Source organism: Micromys minutus, assembly GCF_963924665.1.
Source record: "Micromys minutus genome assembly, chromosome: 1".
In the NCBI taxonomy this organism is placed as follows: Eukaryota; Metazoa; Chordata; class Mammalia; order Rodentia; family Muridae; genus Micromys; species Micromys minutus.
Window position 1 is genome coordinate 118,906,732 of NC_137969.1, and position 25,978 is coordinate 118,932,709.

General features: G+C 45.2%; 2 protein-coding genes across 4 annotated transcripts in view; one reads left to right on the forward strand and one right to left on the reverse strand.

The window, feature by feature from the left end:
• SLC22A23 (solute carrier family 22 member 23) overlaps window positions 1-11,293 on the forward strand; it is a 155,524-nt gene extending 144,231 nt beyond the window's left edge. For both annotated transcript variants that reach the window (XM_080938682.1, XM_080938683.1), the window contains one exon: window positions 7,179-11,293. In XM_080938682.1, coding sequence (XP_080794808.1) covers window positions 7,179-7,536 — 358 coding nt within the window. In that variant the 3' untranslated portion in view covers window positions 7,537-11,293. The remainder of the gene's footprint in view (window positions 1-7,178) is intronic.
• Window positions 11,294-12,161: 868 nt separating this feature from the next.
• Window positions 12,162-19,478, reverse strand: PSMG4 (proteasome assembly chaperone 4; the record flags this gene model as incomplete). Of its 2 annotated transcripts, XM_080921528.1 has the most annotated exons (3): window positions 19,275-19,478; window positions 16,348-16,423; window positions 12,162-12,306 (listed from the first exon to the last, which is right to left on the reverse strand). In XM_080921528.1, the coding sequence occupies exons 1-3, from the start codon at window positions 19,440-19,442 to the stop codon at window positions 12,185-12,187; spliced, it is 366 nt and encodes a 121-aa protein (XP_080777654.1). In that variant the 5' UTR covers window positions 19,443-19,478. The 2 variants fall into 2 exon arrangements, with proteins under 2 accessions (XP_080777654.1, XP_080777655.1); XM_080921529.1 differs by lacking the exon at window positions 16,348-16,423 and having other exon boundaries at window positions 12,232-12,306.
• Between the last annotated feature and the right edge of the window lie 6,500 nt (window positions 19,479-25,978).

Here is a 25,978-nt window from a genome sequence, read left to right on the forward strand (position 1 = left end):
CATGTAGAACAGAATGTAACATGGAAACAGTCAGAGTTTTCTTGGTGTGTATAGATTAAACATAATGATCTTTGAATACCAAAAATTGCCACAAGGCGATAGTTCTAGCTCTTGGATTATTAATGATTTAAGGTCTAGAGGTACCACACTCTGGGGGGGTGCTATACACTTTTTTTTTCCTAAGAAGGACTGAGGCTTTCACTTTTTGGCCTTTGTTTTTCTTGAGCTTCATACAGTCTGTGAGTTGTTTCTGAGGTGTTCAGAGTTTTCTGGGGCTAGTATCCAATGATCAGTGACTGCATATTATGTCTGTTCTTCTGTGACTGGGTTATCTCACTCAGGATGGTTCTTATGGAGGTATTTTCTCAGCTGGGATTCCCTCCTCTCAGCTGACTCTACTTGTGTCAAGTTGACATAAAATTAGTCAGCACAAACTACAAAAATTAAGGTGCCAGGAACAAGAGACTGGGCATACACCAGGACATGTTTTCTACACAAATTCATGATAATCTGTTTTCCTTTGGGTGACAGAGACTAAAGGAATAGTTCTCAACCTGTGGATTGCATCCCTTTTGGGAACTGAATTTTAGATATGCAGCAATATCATATATTTATATCATAACTAATAACAGAAAAATTATAGTTACGAAGTAGTAATGAAATGACTTCGTGGTTGGGGGTCACTATAACATGAGGAACTATATCAAAGGGTTGCAGTATTGGGAATGTTGAGAACCACTTGACTAGAATGAACCTCTCATCAAATTTTGTTCAGACAATTACAGGGAGCCACTTAACCTCAGCCTGCTGATGTTTACCTCTAGCTCGGCAGCAGCTTCTACCATTCCTATCCTAGGCTTTAGGCCCTAGTTGAATGGAAGATGGGCTGGGAAAGACAGGTTTCCATCCTTCCTTCATAATCTCTCTCCTTGTCTTGGGCAGAAGTGACAGGCATTCTAGGATGATGTAGACATAGCCAGTGGCTGTTTCTGTGATGCGTCATCTTTTATCTCCACTGTTATCTGGAATCTGAAATCAGAAGCTCCTGTCGCTTACAGTGACTTCCTTAACTCACAGTGGGACAAGGAAGAGAAAGGGCAGGTGCTGGTGATACTAACAAGCTGGTTCAAGGTCTACATAATTTCTCACCAATTTATGGAACCCTGGTTTTGGGCTGTCTGTCCTTGCCCTGTGTCCCATCCTAGCTTCTTATCTGCTCACTACTGTTTGCTGCTCGGGGGGCTTCTTTCCTTTACCATAGTCCAGGTCATTGCCACAGACTGGACTTGAGACCTTCCCTCTGAGTAAAGTCCCTATGTCTGTCTCCTGCTCTAATGTTGCCTCACACAAAGAACCATTTGTCATCCATCCACCGATGGACAGCATCTGTGGAAATATATGATGCAAGCAAGCGTAGCTCAGTGGTACAGTGTGTACTGAGCATGTGCACACCCTGGGTTCATTCATTAACACTCACACCCAATAAACTATGCCGATTGGACACGTACAGTTCTTACCGTTAACCCTTAAATATAGCAAACACCTATTTACACTACATTTGCAGTGCTTTAGGATTATGAATAATGGTGCAACAGGCATAAAGGTTCCATGGATTACCATGAGATTTTCTGTAAGGGACTTGAGCATCTTGGAATCCTGGTAACACTCCCCCAGATACATAAATTGCAATTAATGTTACTGTTTTATTCCTGAATAATTTTGTTGTTTCTTCATTTCTGTGCCAATGAGTACAATGTTTGCTTATCCTTAACTTCACAGAAATGCAATCAAGGAAAGCTAAGAGACATAAAGGAGGAAGAAAACATAGGGAGGAGTGTGTCCACATTTATGTACAAGTTGATGGTTCACATTTATTTCTGATTCACACTTTGCTCCCCTTAGCGAGGTTGCCCATTGGCCATGGTCAGAGAATTGTTACCCAAAGCAAAGCTAGCAGGTACAGTGAAAATGGTGTGCTTCTAAGAAACAAGGAGCCTACCTAACCCAGTTGGTGTGGTGAAGACGCACTACTACGTAAACATGGGCATAGACTGCCCTCTAGTGAACCCCAGCGCAACAGGAAGTAGCCATGACCAATCAGCCTTTTAGAGGGAAGTGAACTAAACACCAAGCATGGGAACAAACAAAACCAAAACTAGCATGCCATTTTTCTTACAAAATTGTCTGTAAAAATGTTAAATCCAAGAAGTCACTGAGAGTGAAACACTAAAGTATTTTCATAGGAAAGATGAACAAGTAAAGACATACAACCGTTTCAAACATTATTTAACAGTAGGACATGTGGGGGGGAAATAAGTCACCATCGGATGTCACCAGTGTAAACCAAGAAGCTCAACACCAATGAGGAGACAGGATATGAAACCTGAGGTGCTGGTAGTATAGCTCATAAGCTCTCACCTTGTAGCCCAGGTTGCCTTGAACTGACTGCCCTCATTGCTTGGCCTCCCGAGTGCTGGAATTACAGGGCATGCTACCACATGAGGCAAACTTTTTGTTTAAGTAAAAGTGCTTTATGATAGCATGTACTATGTACCCACAAACAGGATCATTTAGTGCCCTAGAGTATCACGTATTCTGCATGCAGTCCTTTAATATGACTGGCAGTACAGTAGGTCTCTCTATGCTGGCATCACCATAATCACAGAGGAATGGGCTGGGCCGTGATATCCGTGATGGCAACAGCTATAAAATCTCCAGGGATGTTTCACTATAATCCTACGAGGCCATTGCTATATATGCAGTCTGCTTCTGGATGGGACGTTATGCATCACAACTAGATTCTCTATTACATATGTATATAAACATACTGGATATGTATATAAACATACTGTATATAAACATATATATATACATGTGCCTACAATTTAAATGTGTTGTAAATTGAACATATTTCACCCAATATTATTTAGTAATGTGATATATTACTTTGATATCATTCACTTGGTGTCATGTGAAACTTGCCTGGGACAAGCAGCTTCACGCACTCCCTACAAGGATAGCTGTGCTCTGCTTTCCTGCATGATAATTCTAATGGGCAAGGCAAGAGAAAGAAAAAATCAAAGAAATACAATCTAACCAAAGGTCTCAATCAGACAAGTCCCTGGCATCTGATACACCCCTCACATCCTAGGACTTACCAAAGGAGCCAGATTTACCAGAAATTGTGAATAGCTGTTTAGGCATTCATAGTATTCACCCAAGAAATGGGCCCAGTCTCACAGCTCTCTGCCTGTGAGTGAGCTCATCTTCTTACCTAGGAAATCATCCTGAGCTACAAGCATCCAGTGTTTATTACACACAAACTGTGAGACAGCTGATATTTTACTGATAACCCTTGCCCTGACACATACATGGAGGAGGAAGACCAGAAGGCTCATCATGAGCAGATGTGGACAGAGGGATACCAGTGTCTTTAAAATATGTTAGACACTGTTTGGGAAGGGCTGGTACCTGGACAGCACCAAGAGCAAGCATTTCCCTCCATGTACCCCTTGCTGGGCCAGCAATATGACTTTCTGTGTGGCTCTTTCAGCACTCCATTGGTTTAAAAAGAAAAGTCTAGGGCTGGAGAGATGGCTCAGTGGTTAAGAGCACTGACTGTTCTTTTAGAGGTCCTGAGTTCAAATCCCAGCAACCACATGGTGGCTCACAACCATCTGTAATGAGATCTGATTTCCTTTTCTGTTCTGGTGTGTCTGAAGACAGCTACAGTGTATGTATATATAATAAATAAATATTTTTTTAAAAAAGAAAGAAAGTCTAATAAAAGATACTGAGAACATGGAAGCCTGAGTAAGAAGTTTCATAGCTAAGGCTGGTCATTCTGACTACAGTACTTACTTAGATCTCCATAACAATGGCTTAAATTCTATGACTGGTAGAATCTATAGATCAGTGTTTTGCTGGATTCTTGTTCCAAGCCACAGTGCCCTGAGGGAGAATTTACCCCCAGGCTCAGCAATCGTTGGCAGGATCCAGTTCTTCATGAGTTGCAGAATATTAACTGGGACCATCTCATTTCCTGCTATGGGTACCCCAACAACATAAGAGCTGATTTCATCATACCTAGAGTCTCTGTACCTATTTGTGGAAGGAACATCTCATTAACTCTGCATTACTTAATGGGCAAGAATTTATTGGTAATTACCTATTTCTTCCAGCCTACATATAAGGCAAAGGTTAAGAATACTGGGAGGTGGAGATTATCTTAAAATCTTGAGAATACCAAGTAATGCCCAAGGACCAGTTGGCCAGGTACTACACAGTCTGTGAAAGAATACCAGGGACTACACATTGAGCAAGATTTGGTCTTGCCCTTGAGCACTTCTCAAGCACAGACACACACAGACACGTACCATGAGGATAGTCTACCAGAGGGAAGACTCAGGGCGGCCTGGAGCAGCTCCATAGCTTGCCTAGCCTAGATTCCACAGAGTCCCACAAAAGCCAACAGGAGCCACATGAACTGTGCCTCGAGGCTGTGGGAGCACCAGTCACGTGCCCTACATTCACCCAGGATTAGTCCGAGGGCCTCGCTCTTAACAGAGCTACTGAGAGGACCATGAGCAGCCATGGGTGACATGGAAAGGAAGTGCAGTCTCTGGGTGCTCACGAAGAAGAGAGGCTGGCAGCTGCCTCACTCTGATCATGAGGTAATGGGGATCTGTAAGGGCAGGCCGTGGACCCACAGCTGAAAGAGTCTGGGAGTTACCAGCTTGAGTGCCATGTACATGACGTAGGAGTCACCCATTTAGACTTACGGTTCCTCAGCACTTCCTTCACTTCTCAAACACCCTCCTAGCTCCAGTCTCTGACCTGCTTTCTGCCCCTCTAGATCAGCGCTTCAGACATTTCCCATAAATGGAACCGTGCAACCAGCATGATGTTTTTCATGGTCTAACATGTCAGTGTTTCATGCCCTTAAAGGCTAAGTAATACTCCATTATATCTGGATATGCCACATTCTACTTATCACTCAGCAGCTGGTAGACATTTAGAATGTCTGTGCTGTGAGGCATAAACATTTGCTTGTAAATTTTTGTCTGTACATATTGTTTTACTTGTTTCATACATGGAATTGCTAGTTATATTTTAAAAACTATGTTTCCTTTTAAGAGAATGTCAACCTGTTTTCAGTCGGGCTACCAGGAGGCTAATGGAGAACTCTAGGTTTTGGCCGGCTTGTTGTTCTTTTTACTCCAGGTGTGAAGTGGTCTCTCTGTGTGTGTGTGTGTGTGTGTGTGTGTGTGTATACAGTGAAATGCCTGTTGGCACTTTTTTCCCCATTTTTTAAGTCAAACTGAGTTCAGTAGATATTGTAGACATGTATCCTTTGTCAGAGGCAGGCTTTGCAAGCATCTCTCCCTGGCTGTGTAGAAGAATTCTACTTCTGAATTGTCTTCTGAAGGGTTAAAAAGAAACAATTTTGATTAAGTCTAACTATGCTCTGGCTGCATTTATAAGCAATTCCAGATGAGCCAAAGTCACAACAATCTTTCCTGGGAGTCAGTTTACTTTGTGCCTTGTGAAGGAGGCTCTGTCTTCATTCTTCTACACACACAGTCCTACTGCACCAGCACTGCTTGTTGGACAGCTGCCCTTTGCCCCCATGGTGTGTGCCTTTGTCGAAATCCACTTACCATAGGTATAAAAACCTGATTCTGAACCCTCACTGTTCTGTGGGTTTGCCTCTCGGCAACCCACACAGATGACAGAGTTTCTAATTTCATAATTGGGACAGTAAGTCTTCTCACTACATTTCTGTTTCAAAATCCTTCCCTGGCGATTCTGGGTCCTTTGCATTACCGTGTGAATTTTTGAATAAGGTTATTCTTCACTAAGATTTTGATAGGGTTTGTGAAGAATCTGTTGCTCAATTCCGAGAGACATCATTTTTTCGCCATATTAAGCCTTTACTTTTAACTTCCTGTCAACAATGCTCTGTAGTTTTCAGCATCCAAACCTTGCACGTGCTTTCTTGGAAATATTGTAGTTTCGTTTCTGAATGTGATGATGAGCGTGAACAGAGAATTCTGTGTTGGTCCTAATGCTTTGTAGGTAGTCTTTTTTTTTTTTTTTCCTAAATTTGGGAGCTACCTGCAGTACCAAGAAAACCTAGATTGTTCAAGAGCTGCCTCCAGCTGCAGCAGGCACTTCCCCTTCAGCCATTTCCACTCTGAGAACAAGGTCCCTTTGCTGGGATGGTGTCTAAGCCTTGAGCATCTTCTTTATAAGATTCTTCCTGAAGTCCATATCCCTGTACATTATCCCCTGAGGATGAACCACCTCAGCCGTCCCTTGGGCCTGGGGACCAGCAGTTTTCTGGCCCATTACCTGAGTGCTATGGTCTCGTGCCAACACTGTACCTCTCTCTGAGTACCTACGGAGCACCTCAGTCCCAGGAATGTTTTTAGGTCAAAGTAGAGAAGTTAGAGCCATGAAAGGAGGGGTGTTAAAATGTTACGTGTCTGCTAACCTCTTTGGCATTTTTGAGGGCTCCTCACTTGGCAGAGGAATAGAAATAAGTGATTCCCACTTGGGCTTTGGACTCTCTAAGCTCAAAGCTACAGGAATCCACAGATACAGCCAAGATGAAGGTAGCTTGGAATATCACACCTATGGAATTTACTAGGTGATACCAATCAGAGTAGAGCCCAGTTCAGAGGTAGAACTTCCTAAGTGCCTAAATCCACTTTCCTGACGTAGTAATTGACAATTTATAAAGAATGTGGCTTATTTAAGTATGGTTCTAGAGGCTGAGATGTCCAAAGTAAGGAATTGTACATAATGAAGGCTCTAGATAATGGGGACTCTGCAGAATCCCAAGATAGAGCCAGGCATCAAGATACTAGTGACCCAGAAATATGCTAGCTCAGGTTTCTCCTCTTTTCTAAAGGCGTATAAAATTGCCATCACAGGGGGCCTAACCTCTTGACTACTTTCAATATTAATTCTTAAAGCTCCCATATCTGAATCCCACCAACATCTAAAATTGAGATTAGGTTTCTAATACTGGAAGTTTGTGGAACATATTTAATCCACAACAGTGCTATGAGCTTACCTTAATAGCCCACCAGCCAGCAGTTTATTATTTATTATTCCACCCTACTCATACCAAACCCTTATACTTCATTTAAGACTGTGCTCTCCCCCTGCAGGTGTGGTGGGCTTGGGCTGGTGCTGGCCAGTGCAGGTTTCGGCATGCTGACCGCACCCATCATTGAGCTGCACAACCAGAAAGGCTACTTCCTGCACCACATCATCTTTGCCTGCTGCACGCTCATCTGCATCATTTGCATCCTCCTGCTTCCTGAGAGCAGGGACCAGAACCTGCCTGAGAATATCGCCAACGGGGAACACTACACGCGGCAACCCCTGCTGCCACACAAGAAGGGAGAACAGCCATTGCTGCTCACCAACGCAGAGCTCAAGGACTACTCGGGCTTGCATGATGTGGCAGCAGTGGGTGATGGGCTGCCAGAGGGGGCCACTGCCAATGGCATGAAGACCATGTAGCTCCCTGTGCCACACCACTATTCCACCAGTCCCCTGTGGCTTGAAGGGCTGGAGAAAGTTTGCACACAGGTTTACAGACCAGAGAGAATACATGGCTGGGGGAGGAAGTCCAACTCTGCTGCTGACTCCACTCAATTGTGAGACTTTCAACTGGTGTGGGGAACTCTGTCCTTCCAGACATCCGAGGAACACATCTGAGAAACCAGACGCTTTTGAAATGACCCTCTGAAGACTTTCTTTTCTGCCATTCAATGTTTGTATTTATTTTGGTCATTTTTACGAAAAGCACTTTATCCCCTTCCCCTTCCACTGATCATGAAGCAGAACCTCCTTCTGGAGTGAGGGAGGGTCACTCTGAGGAAGTCCCTGTAAGTGACCAACGCAGTGGCCAGTCCCCTCCCTGGAGGCCACACTCAATTTCCTTCTTCACTCAAGGAGACAGAGGTCATGCATAGGCCAGGACCCCTACCTCCAGGCTCCCTGCCAAGGACAGCTGTGCCTCTCAAGCAGAGCATCCTTGGGACTACATTTTAGACAGAGAAAAATGTACATGAATTGTTTTTTCTTTTTCCTAGAGTCTTTATATTTTAAAGTTGGGTTCTTTCTATTTGTTAGGTAGTTTCCATGCTGTGTTGGGAAAGCAGCCCCTAAATGTCGTAAGAGCCAGCTTAATCTTTCTTTCCTTCAGGATCATCCTTTTGTACTTGATCTGGAAGTTTTTGTGGGGAAACTTCCATACTTCGTCAGAAATCCTATATGATGAGAAAGCACCAGTTCCTGATGCCGGGTTTGCTTAGTTAAGTCCACAGCACCTGTTGTGTTGAGGTGGGAGCCATGTTTGTTTCTGCTAAGACATTTTCTCAGACTAAGCTCCAGCAGCGAAGGCCCCTCTTCCCCAGCCAGCCCTGTTGCCAGTACTACTTGAAAACGTGGCCACTTCCAGAACTCCAAACAACAGGAAAATAACTGAAAAGGGCAACCAAGGCAAATCCCAGGAGGGAGCTCCACTCTCCCACACACGGTTGCCACCCATGTCTTCAGCACACACCATAGAGAGCTCCAGCTTGGATGGCTGCCACTCTGACATCACAACAGTGCCCATAGCAGCTGGAGGCAGTCCACCTCATGTCTTCCTCAATGGCTTCCTGCCTGTCACTCACTCAGCACAAAAGGGCCCTGGGCAGGAGTGCAGGTTGCTCACAGCTGAGTCCACATGGTCTCTAGTCCCTTGAAAGCAGCAAGAAGTGAGAGAAAGCAATAACTCACCAAAGCTCAACTCCCATCCTGTACCAGCCTCCCAGGATATCCTTTATCTGTGTCCCTCATCTTGCCCCAGACAGCAGGGCACCAGTGCTGCTAAGAAACCAACCTCTGGACCTCTTGCAGCAGCTCAGGCACCAGCTTCTCTGGGCACCGTGGCTTCTTATCAACCATCTGCCTTGCCTCTTGCCATGCATCTCTACCATGTGCTCTTCCAGGGAAATCATCGTCTCAGGCCTATGTAGGCAACAAAGTGACTTCTAAATGACAGTTGGTCAATTTCAAAGGCCAGGAAAGGGTTTAGTTTATCCCCTTTCAGCTCCTTGTCTGGTCTGTTTCTTACAGTCTTACCCACTTCTCTTCCACATCTGATAGATACATCAGTGGAATCCAGCTGCCTTGATCAAGACCTCACGAGAGTGGCGATTCCATATGCAACCATGTTTCTGGCAGCTGGCCGATGTTCTCTTCAATGCCTGGGGTCCTGAGTGCTTTGCTTGAGGACCAATGTCTAGGAGGGAGGCCATGTGGCCAGTCCTTGATACCTGTTCTAAGTCCAGCTTACCTTCACTCTCCCTGGTCTCTTAGTCACACCCCTTCCACACCTTGATGTTAGTACACATACTCTTTCCAAAGCCTCTCTAGATCTGTGCAGCCTTTGCGTGCCAAACTTGTAAGAAACCTTCCACCTTTCCCAGGTACCTGCTACCAAGTCACCTGGCAGCAACCTTTTGTTAAGTGCAGAATGAGACATGCACATAGTCATGAACAGTCTTACACTGGTTGTGTTGGCCTTCTTAAGGAAACATGAATGGCACACAGTGCTGCAGAAATCACAAGGTTAGTAATGTCAAGGTATTGCACTTCCAAATTTCTTTCCAAGGTCTCCAGTCTCCTCCTCAAATGACAATAGTAAAAACACTGGGTCAATGCAGAGTGTTAATGGCTGCCGCAACCAGAGGCACCCATCAGGGACTAGCAGAGAAGCTGCCACTGAGACAGGGGCAGAGGACCATCAACCATAGGAAGATCAGAAGGCAGACTGCTGGCAGTGTCTTGACCTTCATGTGGTAGCCTCAGGAGAAGGCTGAGCAGTTCAGTTTCTGCTTCAGTGCTTGGATACCTGAAGTTGCTATAACACCTTCATGAAAGATAGCCAAAACAAGAAGGCTTGCTTGTAGGCAAGCTTGCTGTGTGGTCTGACCAAGTGAGAAAGACAGCAGGACACCCGGGCCTCAAACACTCTGGACCAGCTCCAGAGGAAGATGGTCATCCCCACACCTGGCTCTGTGCCCCTTGTGGGCAGATGCCCTTTCTGTTGGCCCTCCTTCCCTGGGGAACATTAAAAGGTATGTAGTCTTACTCTCCACCCACCCCTACACCTGTTTTCATAACTTATGCACAAACGTGAACAGCTGAGTTCTTTGTTCCGCTCTTTATTAAGTCAAATATTATGAAATACCTAATTATTAGCACCCAAGACAAATAGGGAAAAGGTTTAGATGTTTTTGTGTTTTAAGACTATATTCACCTGCAACTGAAGGACGGGACTAGTAAATGGGTTTGGCTACAAAGTGGAAAGCAAGCAAAACCAGACCTCGTAAGGGGATTATCACACATGGTCATGACTACTTCCCAGAGCCAAATGATAAGTCCCTGAACTAGAAGTGCCATTCAAAGAATCTTATTTCCATCACACACCCAGCCCCTGGGTGGCACATGGGTTGAGGGAGGCCCACACTTCAACTCCTCCCTGTTCTGAAGGACACCACCTCACTCTAATGTATCTCGTGTGTGTTTTGGAGAAACAATATGGTGTGTTGTGTCTAGTGAGGAACACCTCCCTACCTCTGTCCTTTCTGCAACCCAACCGTGTGTGCTTTTCCTCTAAGAGCCGCGTGACTGTACGTGTCGACGGGGGCGGTACTGTTCACAGCACAAGTTTTATGTTGAGCAGCTGCGTGTCTGCATGGTGTCCCATCTGTTGTATCTTTGGGGAAAATTTGTATGTAAATGTACAGAAATAAAAACTGTTGCCCCATTAACACATTTCCTCTGGAATGTCTTCCCTACCTCACCTGATGGTATCCACAAAGGGCATTTCACTACCACTGAGGACAAGTAATAAAATTTTCCATGTTGATCAGACCTCCCATGTCACTACTTCCAAGGCCTCTTCTGTAAGCGGCCTTCCCTAGTCCTGCGGATGGTGAGGCCTCTCACTCTGCTTCAAGAGTCCTAGTCTAAAAAGGTAGTCAGAGGCTGAGATCGGATTAAACCTAAATGTTTATAAAGTGTAATTCTCAAACCAGCTGAGAATTCCTCACATTTAAGATGATTTTTTTTTTCTCATTTGTGTTCTGCTAATCCGTGGCCTAAGGATTCCTAGAGAGGTCAAGGAATGACTATCTACACTGTGATTCTGTGAGGAAAGACTGATAACATAAACTCTCTTCTCTAATGTAGTATTTTTTAACAAGAAAATAATATTTCTTTAATAAAGCATTTATACCAAACTCTTCTCTCCATAGCTGATTTGTGTCACTTAATACTCTGTTCTAGGGAGCTGTCCACTGGGCTGTCCACACTGCAGAAATGGCTGAGTCCACAGAGGCTGGCATCAAAGCATGCAGGAGGCGGACCCTCGAACCACAGACACAATTACTACTAAATGCCCTTATTCCTGTCCCTGCCTGACTCAGCACAAACCCCTTGACACTGTGAAAAATAATTATAGGTCCTGAACTGAAGAGGATCCAGGGGCACCCCAAGTCTTAAAAAGCTCTTTGGCAATGGTGGTTCACCTTCTGTCAAAATGTGGCTTTCAGCACATGAACTCAAGTGGAAAAACTACAATTAGAGCTCAAGTACTAGTCAGGAATTAAACATGGCCAAAGGGCAGGTAGTAGAGAGAAAGCAAAGAGGATGTGCAAAGGGGCCTGAAGCATTGCCATTTCTACACATTTAACCCAGCAAGTTAGGAACCATTGCCGTTTCACAGATGGAAAGAACAGGACCAAAACACTAGACGCCACTGATCCAACAAATCTAGAAAACCGCACTAAGGTCCACGTGTGCTTTAAAATAGCACAAATAAGGTGCCCAGTAAAGTCTCACCAGGAAGGTGCCAATGGAGTAGTGACGGATTTGGACTCTGTCCGATGTGGTTCCTCCCCTTTTCTCTAGCACTAACAGCTGGGCAGTGTACTGTCTGCTCCCTTTTCTTGCTTCCCCAGGCCATCAGTTTGAGCTTCTGACACCCAATACAGGAGAAAGGCCATGAAATGAGCCCTTTTACAATAAAGACAAATGCAGCCTGAGGACAAAAGAACAACCTGTTTCTTTCAATGTAATTTATATACAAGTTACAAACTCTTCCTTCTGCTGCTCAGAACTTTTCCGGAAAGGTCTCCATCTCTTCCTTAATCCTGTTTTCTACGAGTAACGTGAAGTTACTGTCTGTGTTGGAGAGGTTGTAGCTGACAAACACCTGTTTGCTGGTCTTTCTGGCTAAAAAAGAAAAACAAAAAACATGTTAAGAGCCACAAGTGCAATACCATGAGTCCTGTGTTCCACAAACCTGCCTAGAGCTGGGAAGCTACTTGGAAAGAGAGCAAGAATGTGGAGAAGACTCCTCAAAGGCTGGATGTGCAAAAGGACATCTAGCCCCAGCTAGGCTCTGGAACAGGCGATTTAGTACAACCTTACAGGAGCTGCTACAGCTCAATAAGATCAGCAGAGTCTGGCCCATCCTGACTCCTGCAGGTGAAAGATCATGGTGTCGGGGCTAGCAGTGAAAGCTAAAATGCTCTCAGGTGACCACATACTAGTATCTGGAAACCTCTACACGTGGCTTTAGGCTTTGGAGATTTGGGGATTTTGTTTTTATGATAATAATAATAATGAAGTTCTCCACCATTACCACACACCTCTATAATTTTTCTCTCTCCTTCTAGACATGCATATTCTATACAAGTACATACTTGTATATATACATATGTGTAAGTGTCCATTTTCTAGAACCAATAAAAGTGAGGCACTGACCAAACTCCAAAAATGAAGCTCAGCTGCATGCCCACATCTGAAAAGCAATAACCTGAGCAGAAGCAGACAACAAGCCCAAGCCAGTGTTTCATTCAACAATGACGGGGCAGTGGCCTGACCTTTTCTTCACTCGGACTTACCCATGCCCAGGGCAGGGGTAGAAACTACTACTCACCCATCAAAACATTGATCCCTCTCTATTCCAGTGACCTCACCCATCTACAGACAGAAAAGCAGGCAGTAAGGCTAAGGTAGCCACAATACCATGACTAAAGCCTGCTGTGGAAGACACCAAGCTTCATCCAGGGGGTGATTCTACCTGCCCTGGGCAACTCTTACCTGCAGTCCCAACAAGGAATCATCAAGGACATAGAGACAAAGCTATCTTCAAGTGTGGGTCTTTTTGATGATCTACCACAGCCCAAAACCTCTTTTGGCTCCAGATTCTCCTTTGTAAATCAAAGGCAGTAAGGCTTCTGAATCTCAAAGACCCCTTTAATTATTTTCTTTATTAGATAGCCAAGACTATGTACTTGGTTTGTTTGGGACTTTGGGGAATATTCCATTGACTGGGCAGCTGATGTCCTGCCTTTGCCCTGAGGATAGGTGGGTATACTGTAGCAAATGAATTACATCTCAATAAAGCTGGGGTTTGTTTTGTTGTAGTTGGAAGGAGGATTAGTTTTTGGTGATAGTGTTTTTCTGGATAGCTCTGGCTGTCTTAGAACTAGCTTTGTAGACCAGGCTGGCCACGAACTCAGAGACCTACCCACCTCAGTTACTGAGTGCTGAAATTAAAGGCATGTATCACCATGTCTGCCCTATTTTTTTCTTTTTAAAAAAAGGAATATAAAAATATACATAAATGAAGGGATGTAGCCAGACATGCTGGCACACATGTAATCCTGAATCTTAGCATTTAGGAGGCAGAGATGGGAAGGTAACCCTAAACTCTAGGCCAACCAATTCAACAAAGGGGGGAAGAAAAGGAGACAGCAGGGAGGAGAAAGAGGAATACATCTGATCTGGACTGAAGCAGCTGTTTGGTCACCATTGAAGGCAGTGCTTTACAATGGCTTACAGCACATAGAGCAGGACCAGCCATGAGTTTGCTGCGTGCAGTGTGCCCAGAGGGTCCCAGACATTCCTTAGGTATGGAAGGGAGTCTGGGAATTACTAGTTTAGACAAGTGATCTGAGAACAAGTCAAGTATGTCAAGATAGCGAGATCTACCAAGACCAGGCAGAAAGTGACCATAAAATGACACTGTGCTTAGTCTGTCCTGAGCCCACGGTAGTGTACTTCCAATCAGTCTAATTCAGCGTTTCTCAATCTGTGGGTTGCAACCATCAGAAAACACATATTTCCACTGGTCTTAGGAACTGAGACACTGTTCCACTCTAAAATTATGATTATGAAGTAGCAACAAAAATAATTTTATAGTTGGAGGTCATCACAACATGAGAGATTGTATTAAAGGGTCTCAGCATTAGGAAGGTTGAGTGCCACTGGTCTAATTGCTAAGAGGGTCACAGTGTCTGTGACTCAATTTCCAGACCCATCTCTGCTCAGGGTTTCCTCACCCACACAGAGTTATGATGCAATGCTTCCACAGCTACCGAGAACCCTGCGTCCCAACCCTTATCTGACCTGCTTTTGTCATCCAGAGATGTTACAGCAGAACGAACACCTCTATCTTTATTATAATATATTACTGATACCTGTCCAAGCCCAAGAGACCAGTCAGCCTAGGACTTTGCTGATCTAGTCCCTAATCTGAGCAGGTGAAGCACCAGACCTTTCAAAGATGCCAGCAGCCATGACAGGTCACTGAATTACTGAAAAGCACTTTGCATAAAACCAGGTATCAAATCTCCAGCTCATGAGACAATTTTATATTCTTTAGTATAAAATCTTTGGTGGCACACTCTAGTAAGATGTGTTGAAAGGGCAGAGACAGGAACATCAGGAGTTTGAGGCTAGCCTGGGTTATAACTTAGGGGCTGTAGAGATAGCTCAGCAATTAAAAACATATACAGTTCCTGAAGATAACTGGACTTTCATTATCTATGGCACAGATAGCCAGTATCTCTATCAGATGGCTCATAACTACCTGTAACTCCAGCTTCAGGGACTTCAACACCATCTTCCAACTTCCACAAGCAGTACACTTATATGCACAAATCCACACTCAGACTTACACATATACTCATTAAAAATTCTTGAATTAAAAAATTATTCCTGGCATACCAGACAAATTTCTGCCACCCTTCTCTACCAGGGACTGTCACTGCCACCCAAACTCAGCATCCTGACTCCATACACATATCTACTTCCCTCAATCCTAAGCAGACAAGAGCACACAATAATCTGCTTGACATAAGTGTGTTAGCACATCTGTGTTTGAAAATACACAAGGAAAGCCTTAGAAGCAAAGGAGCACCATGTCCCCAACTGACTTTCACATTATTCAGAGGGAAGAAAATGTAGACACAAAAGAAAGAACAAAAACTAGAAACCCCGATACAGGCTCAGCAGAAATTCGTTTCCAAAACAGCTCATGAGTCTGTTTCCAGGCTAGAGATGGATCCTGCAACCTCCTATGTGCTCTGTTCTCCCTGGCCTCTGACAAGTCTGGAATAGTCCTAAATTGGTGGTGTTTCTCCTGGGTTAGGGGATAGCTGCTCATGTGTAGGTGACTCAAAGTGACAGAGTTACTACTACTGGTCATGATGACACAATTTCCTTTGTACAACTCCAAACACAACTGATATATGAGCTCCTCAAAACAGAGTGGGGGTGGGGGAACTAGGCTCTTTCCCTCCACATCCCTTTAGCCAGGATTTTGGGCGACCCTTGAGGCTGCTGGGTTCAGAAATGATGAGAGACGCTGGAAAACACAGACTGAGCCACTGCTGAGGGCATCCGGTCCAAACCAGCCATAGGCAACCAGGGCTAGGGATCACAGAATACTAGTTATTCTAACCTAAATCACCTGAGTATTTGTAATTGGAAGAAGGGGACCTTCAATCTCACACTCTTTGCTAAACAGCCACTCTGCATTCACTTCACCAAGCTCTCATCTTGTCATACTGAGACAGAGAAACAGTCCTTCCTGCAGTAGTGACATCCACCACAGGCTTCACAGACACTGTCATCGGGCCCGGGAGCCACCCTGAGTAGTTGCCGCTGAGCAGGACTCATTCTCTCTATCAAGGAGATGTCACATTCACTGAAAGAAAATAAATCAGCTCATAGAAGAGGGGAGCCAAGAAGAATGGTGAGAGTTCCTGAAAGTTCCCTGGCATCACAATGACACTGAAACAGCTGACACAGGTAAATGTAGATGTGTCCCATAAAAGGCCAAAGGACAGAAGTCAGTTTCCAATGGTAATGAGGCAGCCATCCCTCAAAGGAAAATCCTTTACTTCTGAGGGCATTTACCCTAGGACATGAAACAGTGGGTCACATGTCGCTAGTGTCAAAGCATAAGCCTTGGAAACATACCTAAGCGCTGAGCAAGGCCGGTGGAAGTCGTATCAGAAGTGTCTCCAAAAAGGGAGGTGCACACAGGGATGGAGTCCTAAAGAAGAAAAAAGAAGAGCATACTGTGAATTCTCCTGCTGGGTCAGCCAGGCAGCTTTAGGTTCCACACAAGATGTCAGAGCAAGGAAAGGACATGCAAGTGTCTGAGGTAGCTGGCATTTGTCAACAGCCAAGCTAGTTGACCTAGACATAGAAAAGATAGTAGAACTAGGCCAGACAGAAGCCACCTGTAACAGGACCCATGGAGCTGTTAATGGTTTCTAAGACTGATTTCACATATAGGGATTGTTTTTGTGTTATAAACTCCAAAGTATGCTGAAGGGCATTCCAACCAGGAGGGAAGCCAACAAACTCAGTAAGCCCACAGCAAGAAATGTGATCAGAGTCTAGATGCCTGGCCCCAGCTGAGAAGCAAGCTGTCTGCCTTCCTCAGGAAAGCCTACAAGAGCTCTTGTTCTCTGAAGGCTTGTGTGGACTTCAGAAGGTTAGTAAATGACTTATAACTTTGAAAAGACACCAACTATCAGCATCCAAAAAGCAAAATTAAAGCCTTGTATGAGATGGTTGACGGATCTTGTTTTGGCTAAAAAACAATGAAGTATAACACAGTAGTGTCCTTGCCTATCATGCACAAGGTCCTGGGTTCAATATTGTATCATGCACAAAATCTTGGGTTCAATATTGGCACCAGGGGAAAAAAAGGAGAAAAGCTGTTTAAATAGGAAAAGGCCCTCTCACTAATCTGCTCAGAAGTTTGATACTCTTGCCTCACTGCCCAGGTGGAGACAACTTAACTGACTGAACATCTCCCAGACAGTGACTATATAATTCATCTCTTAAGACCTTAAAGTCGGGCTGGGGAGATGGCTCAGCAGTTAAAAGCACTAACTCTTCCAAAGATCCTGAGTTCAATTCCCAGCAACCACATGGTGGCTCACAAACATCTGTAATGGAATCCGATGCCCTCTACTGGTGTATATGAAAACAGCTATAGTGTACTCATATAAATAAAATAAATAAACCTTAAAAAAAACTTAGTCACTTTCAGAATTTCTTCAGGTATATATCAAACAAGATTTAATTTTTAAAAAAAGCAGAAAATTCTTTCTTTTTTTTTGGTTGAAAAAGACACAAAAATATAATCATAAAACTACTGTTTATAGATTCTTAATTCACTTAGGAGAAATATACAGTATTTACATTAAGTCTGCTAAAGTAAATCTACCTTCCCAGCTGGCTCTGTCGTACCAAAAGTAGAATTTTAAGTCCCATCTTGTTACTGTTCTTAATATAATTCATTCTTGTCAAATAGGATATTGGTCTCCCAGTAGACACATGTTCAAGGATACATTCACTAAGGTAGGAGCACTTCCTTCAGTTCCCTGCCATAGATCAGGAACACCTTACATCCCTGGCCAGCCACCCTCAGTCTGGCTTGGCTCGGCATCATCCCTTCTGGGTACCAAAACCACTGCTGCTATCCAGACAGGCTAGCTAGAGAAGCAACTTCATCCTGTGATTTCTGTTCTCCAAAGTCTGTTGTGGACCTAACAGGTTTTCGGGTAAGGGAAGGAGAACACGCATGAGATCTTTAACGCTGCCCTCCATGGACCAGCACACCTTTACCATGAATGATCACAAAGTAGATAATTTAGGTGTCAGTGCCCACAAGCTCTGTGGTAGAACTGTTCAGCCCTGCCAAAGCACAAAAGCTACCATATTCTCTACCTGCATAGACAGATGTGGCCATATTTTAGTAAAACTTGATTACATAGTAAGTCCTTATTGCCTGACTGGCTACAACTTAGGACTCCCTGAAGAGTCTCAAGCATTCTCCAAGTGACTTAATGAGCAGCCTGAGAGGCATTAGACACAAACCTTACCTTGGAACACTAAAACTTCAGAGGCCAGTATTGCAAGATTGACTGAGTAGGGAAGAACACTAAGAAATAACAGGTCCTGTGGGAATCACTAGAAACTCAGGGTCATATGCTGAATTCATCTCAAAGGGTCTTTGGCAGAGAAATGGCAATCCATGACCTATCTTATTATTTTATTTTTTGCATATATGTAGTGTGTATGGTATGCATGCATATGCAAGTACATATGCATGTGCCCACACAGAAGGTGAGCTCATAGGAGTATGGTAAGTCCGTCATCCAATACGAGTGGTATGTTCAAAGAAGAGACAAGGACAAGCAGTATAAGTCAGTGATGGAGCACTTGCAGAGCACATGAAAGGCCTTAGATTCAAACCCTGAAGATCGGGAGGCTGTGGGCATGTGAACCATGAGAAAAGGAAGGACAGACCAAGAGCACTCAGAATAGGTAAGGTTGCCCATACAGAGATGAAAGGCCACCAGGTGAAGGGGAAAGATTGTCCTTGAGTTTGTCGGCCAAGTACCTATCAAACACTCAAATCTAAGCTCCAAGTTCTGTATAAAAGTTGTCTAAACCCAATGTAAAATGTAAACGTAGATGCGGTAGAAAACTGCCTGATGACAAGCGCACGCGCTCATCTCAGGGAGCTGGTGCGAGGAGAGCAGATGTTCTGGTGAGCTCAGAGATCAGGATCTGGGCTGAGTTCCCTTTAAGATGATTCCCCAGGTCAAGAAGCAGCTCTAGGGGACTCCAGCCGCAAGTGTTCAGGAAAGGACCCGAGGACGCGCTGAAGCCCCTTGAGAGTGTCTACTCACTCCCACCTGTCTCGCTCATCCCGAACCCTCCTCAGCGGTCCACACCCTCTACCCCGACCCTCCCCATTAAGGTCTACCTGTCCCCCACCACACCCGTCCCCAGCCCGGACCACTACAGCCAGGCCCCGCCCCCAGGTCCCCACCAAGTTCCCGGCCCACCCTAGTTCCTGTCCGGGCCCCGCCCACACTCACGAAGCGGCTGCACATGGCTACTGCGAGGTTGCGTAGATGCGGCGTTGCCCCCACCCACAGGAAGAGCGAGTCGGTCAGCCGCATGACGTGAAAGTGGACGAGCTGCTCCCACAGCCTTGCACTAAAGTTGTGAAGCGACACATCCGCGGCGGCCCGCGGCTCCTCCATCCCGCCAGCCACCGGGGCACAGCGCAGAGACCAGGCTGGCACAGGCGCCCAGACCAGAGAGAACGAGCGCCGAGAAGCTGAACGCTCTTTCACTTTCAGATGCGCGCGCCGAAGTCGGGTGGGGCGAGCACGAGTGGGCGGGGCCTAGAGCAGGCCCCCTCCGGCTCTAGACCCAATACTTTCAGTTAGGTACTATTAGATGACCAAGCCTAGTCTCCGGCTCAGACAGCGACCTCTGGGAACCCACTGAACTACCTCTGTTCTTTTCCTTCTCCCCAGGAGGGCATGTCAGTGGTCTGAAGTCACTCTCAGCGTCTTCCTTTGCCCAGACGTTGACAAACTTTGAGCGCTTTAGCCGCTCCTACCTCCCAGTCCCGCTTCTGAAGTCTGTACCACAGCAGCAAGTCTTGGACCTAGCTAACACTACTTAACAGCAGTGATCCTGGGAGAAAGCTTTGAAAGGGAACTGCATAGACCATGGCGGGAGGACAGGCCCTTCAGACACAAGCAGGCACACCCTGAGCTGCTATCTTGTAAAGCACGGGTCTTGATCTAAACCCTTTAATTTCTCTGACTCGGTTTCCTCTGGAAATGCGAGAAGGGAGCCTTTGGGATTTAAGAAAGAATGTAAAAATGGATGGAAAGCCCTATGGAGGGTGGTGACATGTCTGTCCCGGGACTCTTTAATTGTAATTACTGGGACACTGAAGTGTTTGGAATAAGACCCTTGATGGGTTAAAGAGAGGCATAAAAACCTGTCTGATTTGCCAAATTTTTACAGCTGACTTGGAGCTCTGGAACTGCAGGGGGTCTGCTTAAATCCCCAGTAACTCTTAGTGGATTAAATTGAAATTTAAAATATGATTTTAATATGGTTTGTGGCCCCGCGTGGATCCAGTGTGAGGTAGATAGATGGCTTAGTCCCCAAAGGGAGATCGTGGAATAGCCCTGTCTAGAAGACCTAAGTCACTGAGGAAAAGGAAATATTTCTCTGATAGAGCTCCTGAGGTATTACTATAAAAGCAACAAGCCCAGCTGTTGTGGTTAATATTGTTGGAGGGCAGAGGGTTCCTATACCCCCTTGTTGCCTTTAAATATCTATTAGGGGTTTCTACCCCACTTCAGACCATATTGTTCCCAGATAAAAGACAGAAACCTTTAGATTTATAATAAGCTTAAAAGCACTAGAGCTGGGCAGATATCAACCCTCTATGCTGTTTAGTCTATTTCACTATGGTGATCCTAGAGATGTCACCTGCCATGTTCTGTCTGGGCCACTCTAGTCCTGAAGACCATGTTTCCATCTACCCCATGCTGACCTTCCTTCTTCCTCTCTCTTCTATCTCATCACCACCTCAGACCCCAAGCCCAGGAATCTTTTCTTTGCCCACTCTCTTCTGCCTGGCCTAGGCTGTAGGTATCTTTATTAACCAATCAGGGATAACCTGCGGGGCAAGGTTTACATAGCATCCTTTGGTGTACAGGAGATTTCTTCAGAAGAAAACCAGATCTTGGGGGCCAGTATTTAGCATTCAAATGCATAGCAGCACCCGACCAACCCCCATACCCAGCTATACCCACCCTCTTACAACCTCTTCCTGTTTGTGCTCCCACGACTGCCCCCCACCATCCACTGTGACGTCCTCACCATAACTCAGCCAATGCAGACACCATGCTCTTGAACCTCCCAGCACTATAAGCTAAAACCTTTCCTCTTTATAAAGTTAATTGACTCTGACATTTCATTTTACTAACTCAAAACTGGCAGTATAGTAGAGTGTTTGTACTCTGTTTCTGTTTGCTAATTATCAGTGAATCTGGTCCTATTTTGACAGCTTTATTAAAGGATAATTAACATTAGCATAACTACTGTACCTATTTCAAATGTACAAATTATGAGGTGGAGAAGCTTGAAGGAGGGGGCTTGATAAATGTGACAAAGACATGTTCTATACATGTATGAAACTTTAAAACAATAAAATAAAATATGCATACTAAAGTTTTGACATCTGTATAACCCATGAAACCACCATCACAGTTAAAATAACAAGTCTAGTATCCTCCCAAATCCCTGCATAGTCGCCTATCCCCTCACCAGTCTATGTTGTTGCTATAGGTACCTGGGCATTTTCTAGAGTTTTATATAAATAGAGTCATGCCAGACATGTGACTGTTCACTTGTCTCTTCCATACATTAGACTATGACCCATCCAGGTTGTCTATCAATACTTCCGTCCATTTTATTACTGAGCTGTTTCACTGTGAGCACACAACCACTGGTTTATCTAGTCACAGGTTCATGTTCATGTGGATTGTTTAGGTAGTTTTTCCGGATTTTATAGTGTAAGGGTCTATGATTTGCTGAAGACTTAAATGGTGTGTAAACACAAAGAGTGTTTTATTCTGCAGAAGCCCAGCACGCTGCGGTCTCTCGTTACCAGGCATGTGGCCAAGGACTATACTGATGCATTCTTTGCCATTCCACTCAGAACAAAGGAGTAGGAATGGTTCGTATTCCCATGATACGGACTCGATGCACGTTTACAGTTTAGACCAGGGTTCTGACTCAACATCCTCTGTCAAGAGAGATTGGTACTGTCTAGACATCTTCTAGGAATCAAATTAATGCATTATGACATTTTCATCTCCATCCAACTGATGTCCTTTGCACTATTCACTCCTGTGACGATAGGGAGACAGTAATGGCTGAAGCCCATGACTTCCTTTGAGGTGGACCACCATAGGTACAGGGTAACACTGAGAGGCAGTTGTGATAGAGCCTCACTCATGCCGTGGAGCCTGGCTGTCCATGCTGTGTAGGTAAAGCAGTGGACCAAGGCTTATAGATGTGGCTGCAGTTTTAGGGACCTGTTGATAAAAATAACTGGAAGATGGTATGTGGCCAGAGAATAAAGAGTACAGGGTATGTGAGAATTGTTGTATTACATATTGTGCTGGCTGGTTTTGTGTCAACTTGACACAAGCTGGAGTTTAGCCTCAGTTGAGGAAATGCCTCCAGGAAATCCAGCTGTAAGGCATTTTCTCAATTAGTGATCAAGGGGGGAGGGCCCAGGCCATTGTGGGTGGTGCCATCCCTGGGCTGGTAGACCTGGGTTCTATAAGAAAGCAGGCTGAGCAAGCCAGGGAAAGCAAGCCAGTAAGTAACTTCCTTCCATGGCCTCTGTATCAGCTCCTGCTTCCTGACCTGCTTGAGTTCCAGTCCTGACTTCCTTTGGTGATGAACAGCACTGTGGAAGTATAAGCTGAATAAACCCTTTCCTCCCCAACTTGCTTCTTGGTCGTGATGTTTGTGCAGGAACAGAAACCCTGACTAAGACCCATATCATCACCCAGCAAAGGTCCACCAGAAATAACAACATGAATCCATCAGTTGGCGTCACCTTACCCCCTCAACCCCCAACCTACTTCCCACCCAGTCTTCTATCATCTCAGGGCTGGCACAATGGGTACGCATTGCTGGACTTTCTTGAACACCAGTGGATGAGTAATGACACAGAGACTTATTAATTTTCTTATAGCATAGGCCTAGCTTAAGCTACCTCTCAGCTAGTTCATCTAACTTAGTTAATCTGACTATCCTAGTCCATGTTCTGCCACATGACTCATTACCCTCACCTGTGGAGAGCGGGTGTGGCGGAAGTCCCAAAATGACTCTTGGGATTCTGACCTAGTCTTGTGACTAGCACCTGACTTCCTCCTGCCCCCCCCCCCCCTCCAGATTAGCTACTCCCACCCTGCGAGCTGCGCAGGCGCACCCATGACTGGAGATCAGGTCAGGTGACACGGACCTATGAACTGCAGCCACGCAACATGGACTGAAGAGGTGGAGTTGAGAGAAGATAAAAGGGACTGCGCTTGGGGGAAAGAGAAACAGAAAGAGAAACAAAAAGGGACAGAAGGATTTTCACTGGCATGCTGCAAGGTTCCAGAATAAACTGCTTTGAGATGAACGCTGTGTCCTCACTCCTTTTCTGCTGGTCGAAGATGGTAGCGACACTCACCCGCTCTCTTCCCCAAAACATCCAGCTAGCAAATCTTTCTACCACTGATTCTTTGCCCAGAGACCTCCTCGCAGCCCAGAAGTCCCATCTTCCCTTTCCTGCCTAGCTCTTGGCCATCAGATCTTTATTAAACCCATTAGAGAGTGAGGAAGGTGTTTACAAATACTGAGGCAGGTGGTGAGCCGTAAAGAATGACAATACAAAAATCCAGCCAGTATTCAGTACTGCAGGTACTGAATTAACAACAAAGACAGCCTTCACACAGTGCACCCCAACGGGTATATGTACTAGTTATTGTGGCAGATATGAATACTAGAATATCTGAAATCCATTCTGAAAAAAATGATTCACTTTCATTGCCACCATATATCCTCTGATAATCCCAGAAACCCTGCCTTGAAGCCTCAAGAACATGGCAGGAGCTGGAGACAAAAGTAGATCTGCCTTCCAGGTGCATGTTTGCCTTTCCTATACATAAAGGCCCCAAAGGTGGCACTTTCCCAGTGTTCCTGAGTGTGTTCTTGACTGTGAATATTCCATAACATGTCCTAGTCAACTTTAACTGTCAGCTTGACCCAGCCTAAGTCACTGAGAGAGGATCCTCAATCGAGAAACTGCTTCTGTCCCGTGGTGTTGTGGGCTGCTGGAACACACCCCAGAGATGGAGTTAGAGAGGATGAAGAGCCACTGCCATGAGACCCACCACTGCTGCCCACCGGGGTGACATTTTCAAGGTCAGGAAGCCTTCCTCCAGGACCCTGACTCACAGTGCTTTGTAGATGCTCTGTCACCAGTAGGGATATCTCATGAATATGAGAGCAAGGAAAGCAGGATTGGGACACTGTCACTCACAACAGCCCATTTAGAGGACTGTACTTTCTAAATGTGTGCAAGTGGAGCATAGGACCAGAGTCCTGCTTCCATCAGGAAATTGCAGCCGAAGCCTCTGAGCATTGAGCTCTGGATTGGTTACTTTCCCCCACTGCTGTGACAAGATACCTTAAAGGGACAAGCGTTGTGCAACAGTTGGGTTGAGATGCCCAGCAGGCAACTGTGTGTGTGTGTGTGTGTGTGTGTGTGTGTGTGTGTGTGTGTGGCCTGAAGAACAATAGGCTTTGGATTCACACAAGAGAAACTAGCTGATGGCTGAATGGCCCAAGGATGCACAAGGCCGGATGAGAATGTACAGGGACTCCAAAAGAGTGCACTCCACAGAATTTATATTTCTCCAGGATACCCTCCTCCAGGAATAAAGATGCTGTGAGGACTTTAATCTTAGCATCCTAAGAACTCACTTCCATTAACCAACAGTCTATCGTTCATATCCAGAGAGACCTGTGGTTATTCCACTAATGAAATATTCTGCAATGATATTTAGCCTCCATGTCTTCCCTTATGCTGGGGATTGGCATATTGCCTGAGCACCACTGCACATGGTGGATGACCCACCTGCCTGAAAAAGTATACATTCTGAAGCTAGCCATCCCTTCACAGACTCCAGGTAGGCTGACTGAAGCTGTTCCCGGTCCTCCATCCTCACGTCTTAACAGAACAATGCCTGTGTGCAGGGCCATCCTTGCTCTCAGAGTGCTCCTAAGGACAGGAATAGGGTTATTCACAATTCTCTGCTCCACCTGAGACACCCTGGTTCCTCCACTATTAGCCTGATGCCTGGATTCTAGGTCTGTTACCTTAAGTGTAAATTGAGATGGTTGGTTGGGGCCCTTTCTGTATGCGTGCCTTCCAGGTTTAAGATCAGATAAGAATCTTGTAAGAATGTAAAAAGAGCCTCACATGGGAGGGTGCAACTCTAAAAGTCACCACGAGGTGGCAGATGGGAAGGAGTGATCACCGAGCAGAGTGGTTTTTGCTTTAAAAAAAAAAAAAAAAAAAAAAGCCAGCAGCTGTGTGTGTCCTTGAGAGCCTGTTCCTAACTGGAAAGCACGGTCTGGAAGCCTTCCTCCCCCACCCTATTCCCCTCCAGGCTCTGCAACAATAAAACTCGCCAGCCCGGTCACCTGAGTGGACCCCAAACTCCACCCACAGAAGCACACAGCAGAAAACCAAGAAGGCCATCTAGAAGACAGAGTGAGCTGAGAGCAGGGCTTTTGATACGTCTCTTTCTGCTGCCGCTGTGAGCCTCTAGAAAAGATTTCTTTAGAATCATAAGGGGTTTTGTTTTGGTTGGTTGGTTGGTTAATCTTGCCTGGGGATAGAACCCAGAGCTTTATGCTGTGCCTCTGAGGTACACCTGCTGCTCACTCAAAAGAATTTTAGAAGCAGGATAAGAAAATGTGCTCTGTGGGGCTAGAGAACTGGCTGGTTTCAAGGCCCAGAGTTCAATCCCCAGTACTGGAAAATAAAGGGCCGGGAGTGATGAGGAGAATGTGAAAATGGTTCCAGGTGTGGAAACCGAAGCCACCTGCAGGTGGAGCTGTCTCCTGGGATGTTCATGGAGCATTTAATGATTTATAAGCACTGCTTGGGACGTTGGTGGTACCATGTGAACAAGAT